The 17,447-nt window shown below is 41.9% G+C and overlaps 1 protein-coding gene across 11 annotated transcripts in view; it reads right to left on the bottom strand.

Moving 5' to 3' along the window:
- Positions 1-17,447, bottom strand: part of fryl (furry homolog, like) — a 230,625-nt gene that overhangs the window by 35,359 nt on the left and 177,819 nt on the right. For all 11 annotated transcript variants that reach the window (XM_060917412.1, XM_060917413.1, XM_060917403.1 and 8 more), the window contains 11 exons: positions 16,859-16,971; positions 16,574-16,724; positions 15,690-15,793; positions 14,842-15,024; positions 12,760-12,955; positions 12,269-12,390; positions 11,944-12,131; positions 9,327-9,421; positions 8,548-9,188; positions 3,008-3,276; positions 2,779-2,919 (listed from right to left, as the gene is read on the bottom strand). In XM_060917412.1, coding sequence (XP_060773395.1) covers positions 2,779-2,919; positions 3,008-3,276; positions 8,548-9,188; positions 9,327-9,421; positions 11,944-12,131; positions 12,269-12,390; positions 12,760-12,955; positions 14,842-15,024; positions 15,690-15,793; positions 16,574-16,724; positions 16,859-16,971 — 2,203 coding nt within the window. The remainder of the gene's footprint in view (positions 1-2,778; positions 2,920-3,007; positions 3,277-8,547; positions 9,189-9,326; positions 9,422-11,943; positions 12,132-12,268; positions 12,391-12,759; positions 12,956-14,841; positions 15,025-15,689; positions 15,794-16,573; positions 16,725-16,858; positions 16,972-17,447) is intronic.

The following is a 17,447-nucleotide window of genomic DNA, read 5'->3' as shown; positions in this document are numbered from 1 at the left end:
CATTGCTGATCTAGTACATGCTTTAATCAATATAGTGTATAAAAAAAACCAACATCATCTAAACCATGAACATGAAAAGAAGAAAACAAGAACTTGTGCTTTAACCTCAACAGAGTGGCCAAAAAGTTTAAAAGTATAATTCTACAAATATAACATGGCTGTTAACTTGTAATCCAATCACCTGAAATGGATTTTAATACCAAGTCTGAACAGCCGCAAGTAACAGGAATTACAACCCAGATGTCATCGCTGTTGGGCAGAAGCCTTGTACGTCCAAAACCTTTTTGGGAAATTTAAAAAAAAAAAAAAAGCCCCAACCCTCGGTGGTATTAAAATTACTGAACACCACGTCATCTGAGCTGGTGTTGTGTCTTTAGATATGGTCATATACTTGCATGTGTCATTATATTTTTAATATTTTACTAAAATCAAGCTCAAATGGAGTCACCAGGTTATTAACCAATGAACACTGAGATGCGCATTTTGTCCATCACTGATTAGAACAACCGCATCTGAGGCAATTAGCGCAACACATTATGTTATCAACATATGAATTATAAAGTTTATTGTAGATCCTGTGTGTGTGCACATCTCGTATAAGTTTCAGTGCTACGAACAGGCTATTGAAGACAGTATTGACTAGGACTAGATGACAAACCCCAGGCTAAACTGCACTCCACTCCTACCGTGGTTCGCCGGCACTCTTCTCCCAAATACATAAAACATCAGCCTTTATAGATTGGTGTTTGAGTAAAGAAAACGCTATACTTATTCAAACCACCAGTTCTTTATTTAGCCTTGCATTGCAGTTCTTGTCTTAATAAAACTACCCACCAACTGCTGTGTATTCATCACTGCTCGCCTTTAGCTCTGCTGTGTGCGGCACTTCGCTCAAGACAGAAGTGGGGTCGCGCTATGACATTCTGCTGACAGTTTGAGGAGCCACTGGATTACAAGATTTAATCACAAGCCCTTCTGAATACTGTTCATTGGTTAAATATTTGAAAAATCCAGACAGACAGATATAAAGGGTGACCAACAGTATTGGTATAAGGGGGTGGGGGGAAACGACAACTAAACATGGAGATACAAGGTTTCTGCCAGACAGCAACAATACGTTTCAATATACAGTGGTGCTTGAAAGTTTCTAAACCCTTTAGAATTTTCTACATAAATATGACCTAAAACATCAGATTTTCACACAAGTCCGAAAAGTAGATAAAGAGAATCCAGTTAAACAAATGAGACTAAAATATTATACTTGGTCATTTATTTATTGAGGAAAATGATCTAATATTACATATCTGTGAGTGGCAAAAGTATGTGAACCTCTAGGATTAGCAGTTAATTTGAAGGTGAAATTCGAGTCAGGTGTTTTCAATCAATGGGATGACAATCAGGTGTGAGTGGGCGCCCTGTTTTATTTAAAGAACAGGGATCTATCAAAGTCTGATCTTCACAACACATGTTTGTGGAAGTGTATCATGGAACGAACAAAGGAGATTTCTGAGGACCTCAGAAAAAGCGTTGTTGATGCTCATCAGTCTGGAAAAGGTTACAAAAGCATCTCTAAAGACTCTGGACTCCACCAATCCACAGTCAGACAGATTGTGTACAAATGGAGGAAATTCAAGGCCATTGTTACCCTCCCCAGGAGTGGTCGACCAACAAAGATCACTCCAAGAGCAAGGAGTGTAATAGTTGGTCAGGTCACAAAGGACCCCAGGGTAACTTCTAAGCAACTGAAGGCCTCTCTCACATTGGCTAATGTTAATGTTCATGAGTCCACCATCAGGAGAACACTGAACAACAATGGTGTGCATGGCAGGGTTGCATGGAGAAAGCCACTGCTCTCCAAAAAGAACATTGCTGCTCGTCTGCAGTTTGATAAAGGTCACATGGACAAGCCAGAAGGCTATTGGAAAAATGTTTTATGGACGGATGAGACCAAAATAGAACTTTTTCGTTTAAATGAGAAGTTCTATGTTTGGAGAAAGGAAAACACTGCATTCTAGCATAAGAACCTTATCCCATCTGTGAAACATGGTGGTGGTAGTATCATGGTTTGGGCCTGTTTTGCTGCATCTGGGCCAGGACGGCTTGCCATCACTGATGGAGCAATGAATTCTGAATTACACCAGTGAATTCTAAAGGAAAATGTCAGGACATCTGTCCATGAACTGAAGCTCAAGAGAAGGTGGATCATGCAGCAAGACAACGACCCTAAGCACACAAGTCGTTCTACCAAAGAACGGTTAGAGAATAATAAAGTTAACATTTTGGAATGGCCAAGTCAAAGTCCTGACCTTAATCCAATGGAAATGTTGTGGAAGGACCTGAAGCGAGCAGTTCATGTGAGGAAACCCACCAACATCCCAGAGTTGAAGCTGTTCTGTATGGAAGAATGGGCTAAAATTCCTCCAAGCCGGTGTGCAGCACTGATCAACAGTTACCGGAAATGTTTAGTTGCAGTTATTGCTGCACAAGGGGGTCACACCACATACTGAAAGCAAAGGTTCACATACTTTTGCCACTCACAGATATGGAATACTGGATCATTTTCCTCAATAAATAAATGACCAAGTGTAATATTTTAGTCTCATTTGTTTAACTGGGTTCTCTTTATCCATTTTTAGGACTTGTGTGAAAATCTGTTGTTTTAGGTCATATTTATGCAGGAATATAGAAAATTCTAAAGGGTTCACAAACTTTCAAGCACCACTGTAAAAGAACGTGATGAAAAGCCAAAAGAAAATGAGAGGATGTTTTTGTTCCCACCTGTACATATTTGCCAATGATCTTCATGATCTCGAGGTTGAACTGTTTGACAGGGGCGGCTGACAAATCTATGTGACTCAGCAAGCTGTAAATAATCTGCAACAGCGACTGTTGCATGCTGGGTAGCCCTTTCTCTAGCAACTGAAAATAAATATTCAAAAATGAGTTATTTTATTTTTGCACCAGACGAGTGTATTTAACAAAAACAACACTATAGTTTTGGCCTGACCTCAGCTAGATATGTTATGAGGTTAAAGGTGATGTCTGCGAAAGCATCATGGAGGTAGCGGCAAACAACGTTGATCCAGTTGGTGCTGTCTCGGGAGTAGCTGTGTGTGGAGTACAGGCTCATCATGTGCGCTAGGTTGGCCAGCGTGGCCGACTTCTCCTCAGCACAGACTTTGGCAATGCGGTCTGCTGCCTCCTTGCAGAATGCTGTGGGGCTGTCAAAGTGCTGGATCAGGTGAGGAAGCAAGCACAAGATGTTCAGTGGAAAACCTGAACGGAAGAGAAAAAAAAAAAAGTGAGAAAAACAGAGATTGAGATGTGCGTTATAGAATCAACATTTAACTTTAAAATTGAAAATTATTTGGTGCGGGCGGCACGGTGGTGTAGTGGTTAGCGCTGTCGCCTCACAGCAAGAAGGTCCGGGTTCGAGCCCCGTGGCCGGCGAGGGCCTTTCTGTGCGGAGTTTGCATGTTCTCTCCGTGTCCGTGTGGGTTTCCTCTGGGTGCTCCGGTTTCCCCCACAGTCCAAAGACATGCAGGTTAGGTTAACTGGTGACTCTAAATTGACCGTAGGTCTGAATGTGAGTGTGAATGGTTGTCTGTGTCTATGTGTCAGCCCTGTGATGACCTGGCGACTTGTCCAGGGTGTACCCTGCCTTTCGCCCGTAGTCAGCTGGGATAGGCTCCAGCTTGCCTGCGACCCTGTAGAACAGGATAAAGCGGCTAGAGATAATGAGATGAGATTATTTGGTGCCACCATGCCCAGCTAGAAGACTTAACAGCAACATCCAATCTTCATCCCCTCAGGGTGTGGGGTGGTTATACAGAACCTGAACTTGCTCTCGATTGCATCTCAATTGGCTACGAAATGAAAATTCTAAAAAAAGTAGTAGTAGGTGTTTTTAAGCTAAAACCTACACCCCCTTTGAAAAGTAACATTTTAAACAATATCTCAGTGAACACAAAATTTCCAAAATGCTGACAAGACAAAGTTTAATATAACATCTGTTTAACTTATAACGTGAAAGTAAGGTTAATAATATAACTTAGATTACACATTTTTCAGTTTTACTCAAATTAGGCTGGTGCAAAAATGAGTACACCCCCCAACAAAAACTACTACATCTAGTACTTTGTATGGCCTCCATGATTTTTAATGACAGCACCAAGTCTTCTAGGCGTGGAATGAACAAGTTGGCGACATTTTGCAACATCAATCTTTTTCCATTCTTCAACAATGACCTCTTTTAGTGACTGGATGGAGAGTGATGCTCAACTTGTCTCTTCAGAATTCCACAAAGAAAATAATTTCTTTACACCACAAAGGTGAAGGCTACAAGAAGATCAGCAAAGCTTTACATATCAGTCAGAACACTGTAGCAAAAGTGGTACTAAAATTTAAGAAAGATGGAACTGCAACCATCTCACAGAGACGTCCAGGTCATCCACGGAAGTTAACACCTCGACAGGAGCGTCTTCTGATGACAAGGGCTGAAGAAAATCGGCATGCAAGTTCACTGCAGTTATCTAAAGAAGTAGAAAGCCAAACTGGGGTGACTATTTCCCGTGACACAATACGCCGTACACTGCAGAGGAATGGCATGCATGGATGCCGTCCACGAAAGAAGCCCAGGCACAAAAAAGCCCGCCTAGAGTTTGCCAGGGCCCATGCTGACAAAGATGAAGACTACTGGGACTCTATACTCTGGAGTGATGAGACCAAGATAAATGTTTTTGGAACCGATGGCTTCAAAACTGTATGGCGTCGCAAAGGTAAGGAATACAAGGAAAAATGCATGGTGCCTACAGTGAAACATGGTGGTGGCACTGTCCTTATGTGGGGCTGCATGAGTGCTGCTGGTGTCGGGGAGCTGCATTTCACTGATGGCATCATGAATTCACAGATGTATTGCTCTATACTGAACGAGAAGATGCTACCATCACTCCGTGCCCTTGGTCATCGTGCACTTTTCCAACATGACTAAACACACATCTAAGCCACTGTTGGATTTCTGAAGAAGAACAGGGTGAAAGTGATTCAGTGGCCAAGTATGTCTCCTGATCTGAACCCAATCGAACACCTATGGGGAATTCTGAAGAGACAAGTTGAGCATCACTCTCCATCCAGCATCCAGTCACTAAAAGAGGTCATTGTTGAAGAATGGAAAAAGATTGATGTTATAAAATGTTGCCAACTTGTTCACTCCATGCCTAGAAGGCTTGGTGCTGTCATTAAAAATCATGGAGGCCATACAACGTACTAGATGTAGTAGTTTTTGTTGGGGGGTGTACTCATTTTTGCACCAGCCTAATTTGAGTAAAACTGAAAAATGTGTAATCTAAGTTATATTATTAACCTTACTTTCACGTTATAAGTTAAACAGATGTTATATTAAACTTTGTCTTGTCAACATTTTGGAAATTGTTTGTGTTCATTGAGATATTGTTTAAAATGTTACTTTTCAAAGGGGGTGCACTTATTTACACTGAGCACTGTATATACTGAACTAGTACCTGGTTAGTTTACATTCACTACCTTGTCTGTAGACTGCTGATACCAAATGGTTTTCAATGTTGTTTTTGATTTTTACTTATTTAAAAACAGGGGTTCACAAACCTTTAAACCACATCGATGGATGATCTCCAGCCCAACATATTTGCTGGCCCAGTGTGTGGGGAGTACAGGCAAGCAGCATGAGCTGTGTACCTACAATACTGTGCAAAAAAGTCCTAAACACCTGGTTAGCACGGTCGCTTCACAGCAAGAAGGTTCTGGGTTCGAGCCCAGCGGCCGCCTTTCTGTGTGGAGTTTGCATGTTCTCCCCGTGTCTCTGTGGGTTTCCTCCGGGTGCTCCGGTTTCCCCCAGAGCTCAAAAGACATGCAGTTAGGCTAATGTGGGGCAGCCTTGGGCTGAAGTGCCCTTGAGCAAGGTACTTAACCCCTGACTGCTCCCCGGGCGCTGTAGTGTGGCTGCCCACCGCTCTGGGTGTGCGCGCACGCGTTCACTACTTCAGATAGGTTAAATGCAGAGGATGAATCTCACTGTGCTTGAAGTGTGCATGCGACAAAGGGTTCTATTTTTTTTTTTGCACAAATTGTGTTCTAGATGTTTATGACTTCTGCCTGATTCAGACGGTATTAAAACGTTTAATTAAACATTACTGAAAAATGTCAGTCAAGAAAGCACTTCTAGACAAAACCAAAATGAAGGCTGTTGGGTTTCTGTGATAGCCAGTCTCGACAAAGGAACTGTGAAGTTTCTTAAAGATACTCAGTAAAAACTTTTACCAGCTAAAGTCCTTCTGAAAACAAAATGTTTCATTTCATTATTTTTCAAGGCATCTTTCTTTAAAGCATTTCTTTGGATGTGCCCAAGACTTTTGCACTGTACTATAAAAAGTTCCATAGCTTTTCAATACCATCATGAGTTAAATGTTCAAACATTTGTGCATTTGTAGATCTCCAAAACAACTTAAATTAAACCAAGTTCAAACTGTTTACTTATATATTTGTTCGTTTAACTTGTGGGCTTAGTGTTCATCAAAGCAAAGGAAATTATAATCCAGCTCTACCAGTCTGAATTTTGGGTGTTGAGCGTGTGCATTTATCTCATCTCGTTATCTCTAGCCGCTTTATCCTGTTCTACAGGGTCGCAGGCAAGCTGGAGCCTATCCCAGCTGACTACGGGCGAAAGGCGGGGTACACCCTGGACAAGTCGCCAGGTCATCACAGGGCTGACACATAGACACAGACAACCATTCACACTCACATTCACACCTACGCTCAATTTAGAGTCACCAGTTAACCTAACCTGCATGTCTTTGGACTGTGGGGGAAACCGGAGCACCCGGAGGAAACCCACGCGGAGAACATGCAAACTCCACACAGAAAGGCCCTCGCCGGCCACGGGGCTCGAACCCGGTCCTTCTTGCTGTGAGGCAACAGCGCTAACCACTACACCACCGTGCCGCCCGTGTGCGTTTATATTTACTTTTATACAAGTTAGCTCTGGTTCACTAATCCAATTGGACGAACAGTGATCCAAAACTGATATTAAGTATAATCTATTTAATCATTGTTTTTACTGCTGCACTTCTCTATGTTTCTTAGATAAAATTCCGATTCTAGCGATAGTCTGCTGCACTGAAACAGTTACTCTAGTAGTGTTAGTAACATCAGCGGACATAGAAAGCTGAACGTTTTTCTTGTATACAACTTCTGACTTATAATATGAAAGCTCATCTGATGATGAAAAAGAGGAAGAGAAGCCCATTTCAGCGGAATTGTACAAAAATTAATGTGGGTTCAATGAGCAGCAAGCTAGCACGCTAACGGGCTGTTGGGGAGTCTCTGCGTTGACACAGCAATGTGTGGAGGCTGCAGTGCCTCTGACTGGAAGAATGTGAGGAGAGTGGTGAGGACAGCAGAGAAAATCATTGGGACTTCTCTTTCCTCCATTCAGGACATTGCACCAAGGCGCTGCACGTCTCGAGCCAGAAACATCATCAGTGACCCCTCACACCCTCACTATGGACCGTTCTCCCCTCTGGCCTCTGGAAAGCGGTTCCGCAGCATTCGCTGCAGGACCACCAGGTTCTGTAACAGCTTTTTCCCCCAGGTCACCAGACTGCTGAACTCCAAATCCAAACTTCTATCTATTTATAACTTGAACATTTCCTAATTCCACAGGTTACTTTATACTATTGCATTTTATAATATTTTTGCTGCTGCATAATTTAATTTACTTCATATTTAATTCGTGCTGAGCCAAACTGCAATGAAATTTCGTTCGGTGTACACTTGTTGCATACTGAATGACAATAAAGGTTGTCTAAGGGTCAAAATATTCAACAGTCTATCCACCTGTGGCTTCTTCTGGCTCCAGTTCCTCTAGCAGAGCAAAAGTAAATAAAATATTTGGCCATATTGTATCTGAAATATAAGGCCACACCAATTTAATTAGTTGGTTCTCGGGAATCACCGCTTGAAAAAAAAAAAATCGAAATCAAACTCCCGCCAACAGAAAAGGTCACGTGATGCCGAAAACCAATCAAATCACCCCTTTCACTTTAGATAAAGACTTGTGGAAGAAACATGCCTGTGGAGGGGAATCCTACAAAGCCTGCGTTTGTGATTGTTAGGATATTCAGCAAACAAACAGAAGCGTAAAATCTTTGACAGGTATGTTGAAATTCTGTTTACTGGTTTGCCTGTATTGTTTGGTCTATTTCCACCGCTAATTTTACCATCAGAGCATTTTTTTAATTTTATTTTTATTTCGACCGCTTGCTTCATATTTTTCCTGAAAAAATCAGAGAACCAACTAATTAAATTGGTGTGGCCTAAGGTACTGGATATTAATTTTTTTTTAATAACTGTTGTCTAAAAGCAATATTGAATATCGGGATGGCGACAGCTGAATCACAGCCGTGCAGATAACCGGCGTCACCGCGCTCTGGCTTAAATGAAATCATTTTGATATGGATAATCAAAATACTACATCTGGTATCAACAAAGTCCAAATTATTCTTATGCTCTGACCTGCCACTTGTGAAGGGTCCACGAGTGTGTGTCGACACACACTGATGAGCTTGCTCAGCAGGTGTATGGTGAGCTCCTGTGTGGCAGCGGAGGTGAACCCCTTGAGGAACAGCTGCAGCAGGCCGGGGAAGTTGTACCAGCGCAGCTTGGTCTGCACACGCTCCAGTCGCTCCCTGCTGTCAGCTTTGTCTAGGGGCAGCTGGGCCAACAGCCTGTTCAGCAGACGCAGTGCCAGCAGGTACTCAAACTCGTAGTCCGACTCCAGGAGCGACGCTGCAATCCAGAAGAGCGTCGCTAGCAGGTTTGTGGGGTCTGCAGGTGGGCCAGGGTCTCCTGTACCAGTCCCGGGACCACCCCCACCCCCTCCACCTCCAGCCAGCACGCCACCCTCACAGAGGGACGATAAGCTGCGCGTGCGGGCCAGGTTGCCGTGGTTGGCTCCTGAGCGCTCGGCCACATCCAGTGTGTTGCTCCTCCTGCGGTCGCCTCTGCGCTCGCCCAGGAGACTGGCTCGTAGCGAGTTACTGCGTATATGGCTATAGTGTGCGTGCAACAGGCCACTCGTGTTCAGGTTAAGCTGGCCTGTGCTCTTCCTGTTGATGGCAAACTTGGTACCTAGCAAAGGATCATGGCACGAAGCTCTGCAGAAAAGTAGAAATTTTAGTTAGACTTTAATAGCTCGCTAACGACGTAATTTTTTTGCTCAAGTAACAATAACTGTGCTTGCGTGAGTACCCGAACCATGTGCTAATAACCATTTAATGCACAAATGGTCTTACTGTGATAATGCTGTGAGCAGGTCATAGTTCTTCATGTTATCAGCCAAAGTATCTATACCAGCCTCCAAAGTTAGCAGCAACTCTATCACAAAGCCCTGAGAAGACAGAAAATACAGAGAACGTGAATAAGCGTGAGTGAAGAAAGTAAGGCATTGTGCTTGGATATCATTATTCAAGTAATTTAATAATGAGCTAAAAAGTTCTCAAAAACACATCATTGTAATTAAAGGTGCAATTAATGCATTAATTTGATTAAGCTACGTGTTCTGATTAAGCCCATCTTTTCTGAATTCTTGGAAAGCCACACACACACACACACGATTAGAAACTGGGAATGCTAGTGCAGGAGGCTTTCAGTGCTGCAGGCATCATAATTAACAGGGAAGTAGAGATGTGTCCTTGCCCTGACTGTCTGGCTGTTGTTCATCCACTTAATTTGTTTTGTCTGCGATTTACAGAACCTGTATATAGTTTAATTTATCGATAGCTGGGATGGGGGTTGTATGACAGCATATTCAGGCCATTGTTGGTTTGGAAAAAAAAAAAAAAAAAAAAGGTACAGAACTGGTTAGGGCAGACCTGGGCATTTTCCGGCCCGCGGGCCGCATCCGGCCCTTTGGTTCATTCTGACCGGCCCGCGTAAGGTTAATTAGAAATTACAAAATAAACGTATTTTCTAATTTTACCTCATGCATGGACTGAATGTGCATTGCTTTTATTTTGAAGTTGTGTTCTACAAAAACGCAATGCGCGCAACATGAACATGACATGAAATCCCACGAAACCTAATCCCGCGATAACTACTTCCGTAATTTGTCCAGACCAACCACAAACTTGTACGTCATCCTTCAAACGGTCCAGCCAATCACAGTTTGACGTCACCAGCAAGCGCCGGAGCACGAACCGATCTGTAGATCTGATACCTACACCGAATGGACTGATGATCATCTGTCAGCTGTGCTTCGCATCTCCACCTCAGACATTCAACCTGACTCTGATGCGCTCGTTAAAGACCAACAGAGACTAGATTTCTCTCACTGAACAAATAAAAAACACCAAATGAGGTGATTAGACTACAAATGTGGGCATCATTATTATAATATGATGTATCTTGCTTGATATTTGGAGTAGAAAGACAATATTGTGATGTCTTTATTGTGTTTTGGGGTGAATGTGACTGAAAAAAAAAAGGGTACAAATGTTCACATTTTGTTAATCATTGTTTTGGGAAATTTGATTGAATAAATGACATGTTTTGTAAGGCAACCTCGTTTTTTCCATACTCTTACCAGTCTTAGCAGCTTGTAAAAACAATGATATTTATTGCTTTATATAAAGAAATACAATTAATATTATGCAGAATTTAGTTCAGCCTTATGGTCCGGCCCTACACAAAATTTTCTGTTTCTCATGTGGCCCTATGGAAAAAATAATTGCCCACCCCTGGGTTAGGGGGTAATGTTCAGAGGGGGAAAATAAATAAACAAACAAACAAACAAATAAAATCAATCAGAATTTCCAAGACTAGAATTGTACATTTACGAGAAAAATAAATTAAATTATTAAGTCATAAATTATCCGAGATTAAAGCTGTAAATTGATAAAGGGAAAAATGGAAAATCGTGTTTAAAGTTTATGGAGCTGGGGGAGGCGGGTAATATTCCAGAAAAATAACCCTGAGAATTTCCGAGATTATAAAATCATAAATTTATGACAGAAACTCAGAAATTCTCTGAGATTAAAGTTGTAAATGTAGGAGGGAAAAAAGAAACTTGGAAAAATAGTGTTGAAAAATTGTAATTGACGCTATAATGGCCCGACTACACGGTCATAAGATGAATGGTGATGATACACGGGGCAACTTTTTGGGCAATGTTGCCGAGCAATGTTGCTGGGCAATTGCGTTTTGACTTTTTTCTATTGAGATTGGGCAACATTGTTTCTTTCTGAATGGTTTTGATAATCTCTGGCAACTTTTTGAGATAAGCCAATCAGAATGCGAGTATCGAGTCATGTGACCTCCGGTGAGGTTCGGATCAGAAATTTCAAACAAATATGGCGGCCGCTCAGTGTCAGTGGAGTGAAGAGATGGAGAGACTCCTCATCTGTTTTTACGCCGGTAAGTTGTTATTTTAATATTCGATATGGAGGAATTTACCTCACCAAAGCTCTAAAAAACAACAGACAGCTTGATTAAATGGTCACAGCAAAAATTAAGACATCGATTTTTTTTAGCTAACTGTAAACTGCCGTTGCTAACTGTTGTTGCCCATTGTTAGTTGCCCTGTGTCTCACCTAGTTGCCCGTTGCCAGCAACATTGCTCGGCATCATTGCCCAAAAAGTTGCCCCGTGTATCATCACCATAAGAGTGAAACATGGCATGAAATTATTTGTTAACATTACTTTCGTTGCCACATGTGAAATAGTAACAGATTCAGAAAACCTAATAAATGCAGGCAAAAATCACTGTATTTTGATGGAATATGATGAAAAATCCTTTTTGTGCAACGATGAATCAATCATACACAGGAGAACAGATGGATTATCTGAACTGCTTTACTATTTAAAGACTAACCTTTGATTCTGTGACCATTATAAAGATCTTGCTGATGTTACCTGAGCCTCCTCTCCTGGGTCTCCTACAGTTTCCACTAGACGCGACAGTACGTCCGAGAGCGTGGAGGCTGTGAGCGGCTGTTTAAGAGCCCGGAAGACCTGGAAAGAACGACCGGCGTAATGGCGAGAGGAGCATGACAGAGCAGTCTGCAACGCCACTTCACTCAACAGCTGCTCCAACTGGAATCCTGTTCATAAACACACACCGGTACCATCATGTAGAAGCTGCTCACAGTTAAATACTTTCACTCTGAGAACAGAACACCCTGGATCTGGAACAGAACAGCAAAAATCAAACAAACAAAGAAACAAAAACAAAACAAACCTGACTGGCTCTGTTTGAAGACCGTAACGACGTGTCTGAGGAAGACACCGAGTTGCTCGGCACTCTTTATGTTGGTGTTTTTAGGAGACATGTCCTCGTGATTCCACAACGGACCTCGCTTCCTATGAGCCAACCAATGAGACACCACAATAAGTCGAGGAAGTGACACAGTAGAATGCAACCAAGGAAGAGAGAGAGAGCACACAAAGCTTCTAAAATATGATCACATATGAACTCTCACACAGAAATCTAACTTCACACACACACACATGCAAAGCAACAATACCGTCTCCAGTTAGACATGGCTGTGGACACAAGACAAAGCAAGCCTCAGCACAGACAGGTCTGCAGTTTACTACTATTGTACATGGGCTCTCACAAACACCGTCTCTCACAAAACAAGTTAGCAGGGTCCATTTACACCTCCAGTATCAACGTTAAAGGTGCAAACAATGCAGCATTAACCACACGTACACGTTTAAAACAATCACCTGGAGCTGATGAACTCAATGAGGTTTTTAACTTTCTCATCCTGTTCGGCAGACAGCTGTACTTCACTGAGGAGTGTGTGGGGAAGGTGTGGCAAAGCTGTGCCACCTAGACTTATACTGGAAGAAGTGGAGCTGGAACTCAAACCAGAGTCTGTCATTGGGGAAGGCTGGTATTCGGGAGCCAACTCTGACACACCTGAGAGGGGTAAGGAACAATGAGCACCAAAGATAAACCTGTTGGAAACATCTGCCCTGGACATTCTACAGGAGTTTTTATATATCTATCTCATCTCATTATCTCTAGCCGCTTTATCCTGTTCTACAGGGTCGCAGGCAAGCTGGAGCCTATCCCAGCTGACTACGGGCGAAAGGCGGGGTACACCCTGGACAAGTCGCCAGGTCATATATATTACATAAACAATATTTTATATATATATAACAGTTATTCCACAAAATCAAGTCAAACATGAGCCAATAGCCAACGAGGCGTGTAGTGTTGAGTTGGCTATAAGCCATGTATGACGAGATTGAGTGGAATAACTTATCACCACATTTACTGGATTTTGAGGAACAGAGCATTTTTTGCAAATTCGATAAATAAAAACTTTGTACAAAACGTCATTTTTGCTTGGAATGTAAATGACAGTAAAAACGGCAAAATGACAGGAGCAAATTGTGAAAATGCTGTCATCATAATTCTCGGGGGGGGGGGGGGGGGGGGAGCTATGTTCTGACCATCAAATACTTTCATTCCATATTTTGTTGCTTTTTTTTGTATTTTTGGGGGTTTTGTTTTCAAGTAGAGTTTTTATTTCGTCCTTGGTTGGTTCAGCAACACACTCTGCCATTTTGTTTCTCTCTACCCACAGTATATGAGCTGATAGCCTAGTAGCAGAATAGCCAATCAGAGCACAAGATTGCTCATATCCAATGAACGTGGATAGAATAATTCCCGATATTTCACTCCGATGGCATGACGCCCAGCGTTTTCCCGCTGACTGGACGTGCATTGTCAAAATGGTGAACCGGTTCAAAATTAAAATTCTTCTGATTAACTTGCAGATTTTTTTTTTCCATGGATGTGTCCATATCATATAAAGAACCTTACATGGTTGCTTGAAGATAGAAGTTTGTGTTGAAAAATATATACTTTCAACACTCAAAGATAAACTTCACATCTTCATGTGACCATGTAATGTCACGCAGACCTGTGATGTATTTTGTATGAAAAATGCGAGTTGTTCAACACAAGAAGATAAACTTCAAGCCAACGTGTGATTTTCTTTTTATTATACTGACACATTCACAAACAAAAAGTACCCAAATTTATCAAAACAATTCACTGATTTCCTCACGAGTGGCATATAGAGAAATGCGTCACTCAATGTCTCGGATATAGTTCGTATGAAACATATGAGTGACGCATTTCCCAGTATTTCCTCATGCTCATATTCATATATATACACACATACACACACAATACCGTTCAAAAGTTTGGGGACACTTTGAAATGTCCTTATTTTTGAAAGAAAAGCACTGTTCTTTTCAATGAAGCTCACTTTAAACTAATCAGAAATCCACTCTATACATTGCTAATGTGGTAAATGACTATTCTAGCTGCAAATGTCTGGTTTTTGGTGCAATATCTCCATAGGTGTATAGAGGCCCATTTCCAGCAACTCTCACTCCAGTGTTCTAATGGTACAATGTGTTTGCTCATTGCCTCAGAAGGCTAATGGATGATTAGAAAACCCTTGTACAATCATGTTAGCACAGCTGAAAACAGTTGAGCTCTTTAGAGAAGCTATAAAACTGACCTTCCTTTGAGCAGATTGAGTTTCTGGAGCATCACATTTGTGGGGTCGATTAAATGCTCAAAATGGCCAGAAAAATGTCTTGACTATATTTTCTATTCATTTTATAACTTATGGTGGGAAATAAAAGTGTGACTTTTCATGGAAAACACAAAATTGTCTGGGTGACCCCAAACTTTTGAACGGTAGTATATATATATATATATATATATATATATATATATATATATATATATATATACAAAAATAAACACACACACACACACACCTGTGAGGTTGAACTCTTGAGGGATGGGTTTAACAGTGAGAACCCTGGGCTCGTGGAACTCGCGGTTGCGCAGCAGAACAGCGGCCAGCGATTGGACGCTGTTGTTGGTTCCCTGGACAACCAGCAGGTGGAGCAGCAGGCGCTTGCAGTGTTCATAGACCTCTGGGTGCTGGTGGTCAAAACCTACAGAGAATCAGAAGTCATTAACAACTGCACAAACAACCTGCCAAAACAAATTTATATCATATTTAAACCTATATATAGTGAGAGAGATATTTACTTGGTATGCTTTCAACTTATTTTGGCTAGTTTCAGTAAATGAAACTCATCTTTACTTGCACATCTGCTTTCTGTTTTTCATAAGGCTATCCTGCTCAGTAATTTTCCATCATCTGTTGAAAGTACCCTACCACACTCCGCCAACTCAGCTTCCTGAAATTACAATCATATTGCTACTCTGTGTGTTATATATAAATCTCACACACACAATAAACTGAGAAACATCTCTGAACAACTGTCTGCGTCAGTAATTGTTGTTCCTGGATCTCCGTGAGGCAGAATCTCCTTGGCAGCAGAAAACTTGTATTTCTAGATCACTCATACTTTATCAATTCAACCTTCTTCAGTACAGACAAATCAAAACTCATCATATCGTAGGTTATTTCTCTCAAGTGGCTATAAATGAATATTACCAGACAAGGAGAGGAACAGAGACTGGTACTTCATAGTCATCAGTTCCTCCATTTTAGTCCAGTTCACGTTTTTATTTTTTTCCTACACAGAGTTAGTATATGGAGATGCATGTGTTGGGCAAGTGTTGAAAACATAATTGTATGTGTCTAATTTACCTATGAAGATGGAATGCAGTAGAAGATGCAGGTAAGCACTCCATTCCACTTTAACTCCGTGATCCACAATCAGGTCAGTGAGCAGGATCACAGCAATGTTACACCTGCAAAAAGGTCAGAACATAAACAGGCGAGAATACTGATGAATGGCTTAGTTTCTCATCAGTGTTCAAGATCAAGCCAGAAAATATGCCAGACACACATCCAGGAAAATCACATCCATTAGCATTTATATCACTGTTGGCATATATTGCCAACACTCCTCTACGGCAGCGAAACCTGGCCCACCCTACCCCACCATCTACATATGCTGGAAACGTACCACCAAAGATCACTACGGCACATACTCAAAATCAGTTGGTGGCAACATATCACAAACATGGAGGTTCTAAGAAGAGCTAGTTGCATCACCATAGAGACCACCATCAGAACCAACCGCCTACGCTGGCTTGGCCATGTCTGTCGCATGGATGACAACCGAATTCCTAAACAGCTCCCATCTGGTGAATTCGCCAGTGGAACCAGGTCCAGAGGGCGCCCAAGAAAAAGGTGGAAAGACTGTGCCAAAGAGGATCCGAACATCTGTGGTTTTGGCGAAAACTGGTATGAGGAAACATCAAACCATGATGCATGGCGAAACAAACTAAGACGGGGCAAAATACTGGCTGAGACGACGCTTGCAGAAAGAGCTGAGGCCAGACGCCGCAGACGACACAACCGACAAGCTGACAGGGTTACCAATAGTCATCGGTGACAAGGACAGCAGTGAGTGAGCGATTGTTGGCATGGCTATATGCTTGGAATGCCTCTTTTGCAAGGTCATTTTGGAGAAAGGCTTTTGAGGGGAGGGAAAAAAAAAACAAAACAAAAAACAAGTATGTAACCTGTGAAGGGAAATTCCAGGTGCAGTGGTTTCTGGCAAATAGTCAACCAGTGGAGACCAGCAGCCTCCTGTGGGTGGGAATGGAAGGGGCTCAGGACAGTTATGTTCCATGACCTTCAAACGCCAGTTAGCATAAACTGGCATAGAGTCACCTGGAGAAGGGAAAAAAGAAAATTTTTACTCAAATACATGATCTAATCTGGTTACCGTCTGGCACTAATGATAATTCAACACCACAAGCTTGCTCAGAGTCCTGAGATGAAAAAAAAAACAACCCAAAACTCACTTTTCTCATCTTCATAGGAACCTCCAGAGCTGCTGCTGTAACGGGATTCCAGACGATGGTGCTGTCTGTTCAGATTGCTGTTTAGCCCACTGTAGATATCCAAATGAGAATAACTGCAACACACACAGATGAGCATCAGTATCACCCCAAGCAATGCATACAGGGTAAATATAGACCCCTTCGCAGTAAACGTCATTCATACGTAAGAGGAAATTGCACGCGCAGCCTGGACTCAAAAAAGACTCAGCGATGCCTAGTTGTTGTGTTGTCGGGTGTCAGAATCGTAGCAGTGATGGGGTTAAAATGTACAGAATTCCAGCAGGATCTCACCCATTCCAAAAAAATCGCCAACATCTATGGCTACAAGCCTTCAAACGTGTAGACTGGGATGAAAGTACCATCAAAAATGCGCGGGTTTGCAGCGCCCACTTCATCAAAGGTAAGATCAGGCTATTTATTAAATCTTTCTTTTTTATTCTTTCTAGTCTTCGTTTATTGATGTAGCAAAATACTTTGGTAACGTTTGTCTGATTAGCTGGGTCATAGTTACACAATGTAATGAATATTGTTAGCATGTTAACTTAGCTTT

Source organism: Neoarius graeffei, chromosome 3 (genome assembly GCF_027579695.1).
Source record: "Neoarius graeffei isolate fNeoGra1 chromosome 3, fNeoGra1.pri, whole genome shotgun sequence".
NCBI lineage: Eukaryota > Metazoa > Chordata > Actinopteri > Siluriformes > Ariidae > Neoarius > Neoarius graeffei.
Note: the sequence above shows the minus strand (reverse complement) of the source record. Positions and strands in the feature narration are given on the sequence as shown.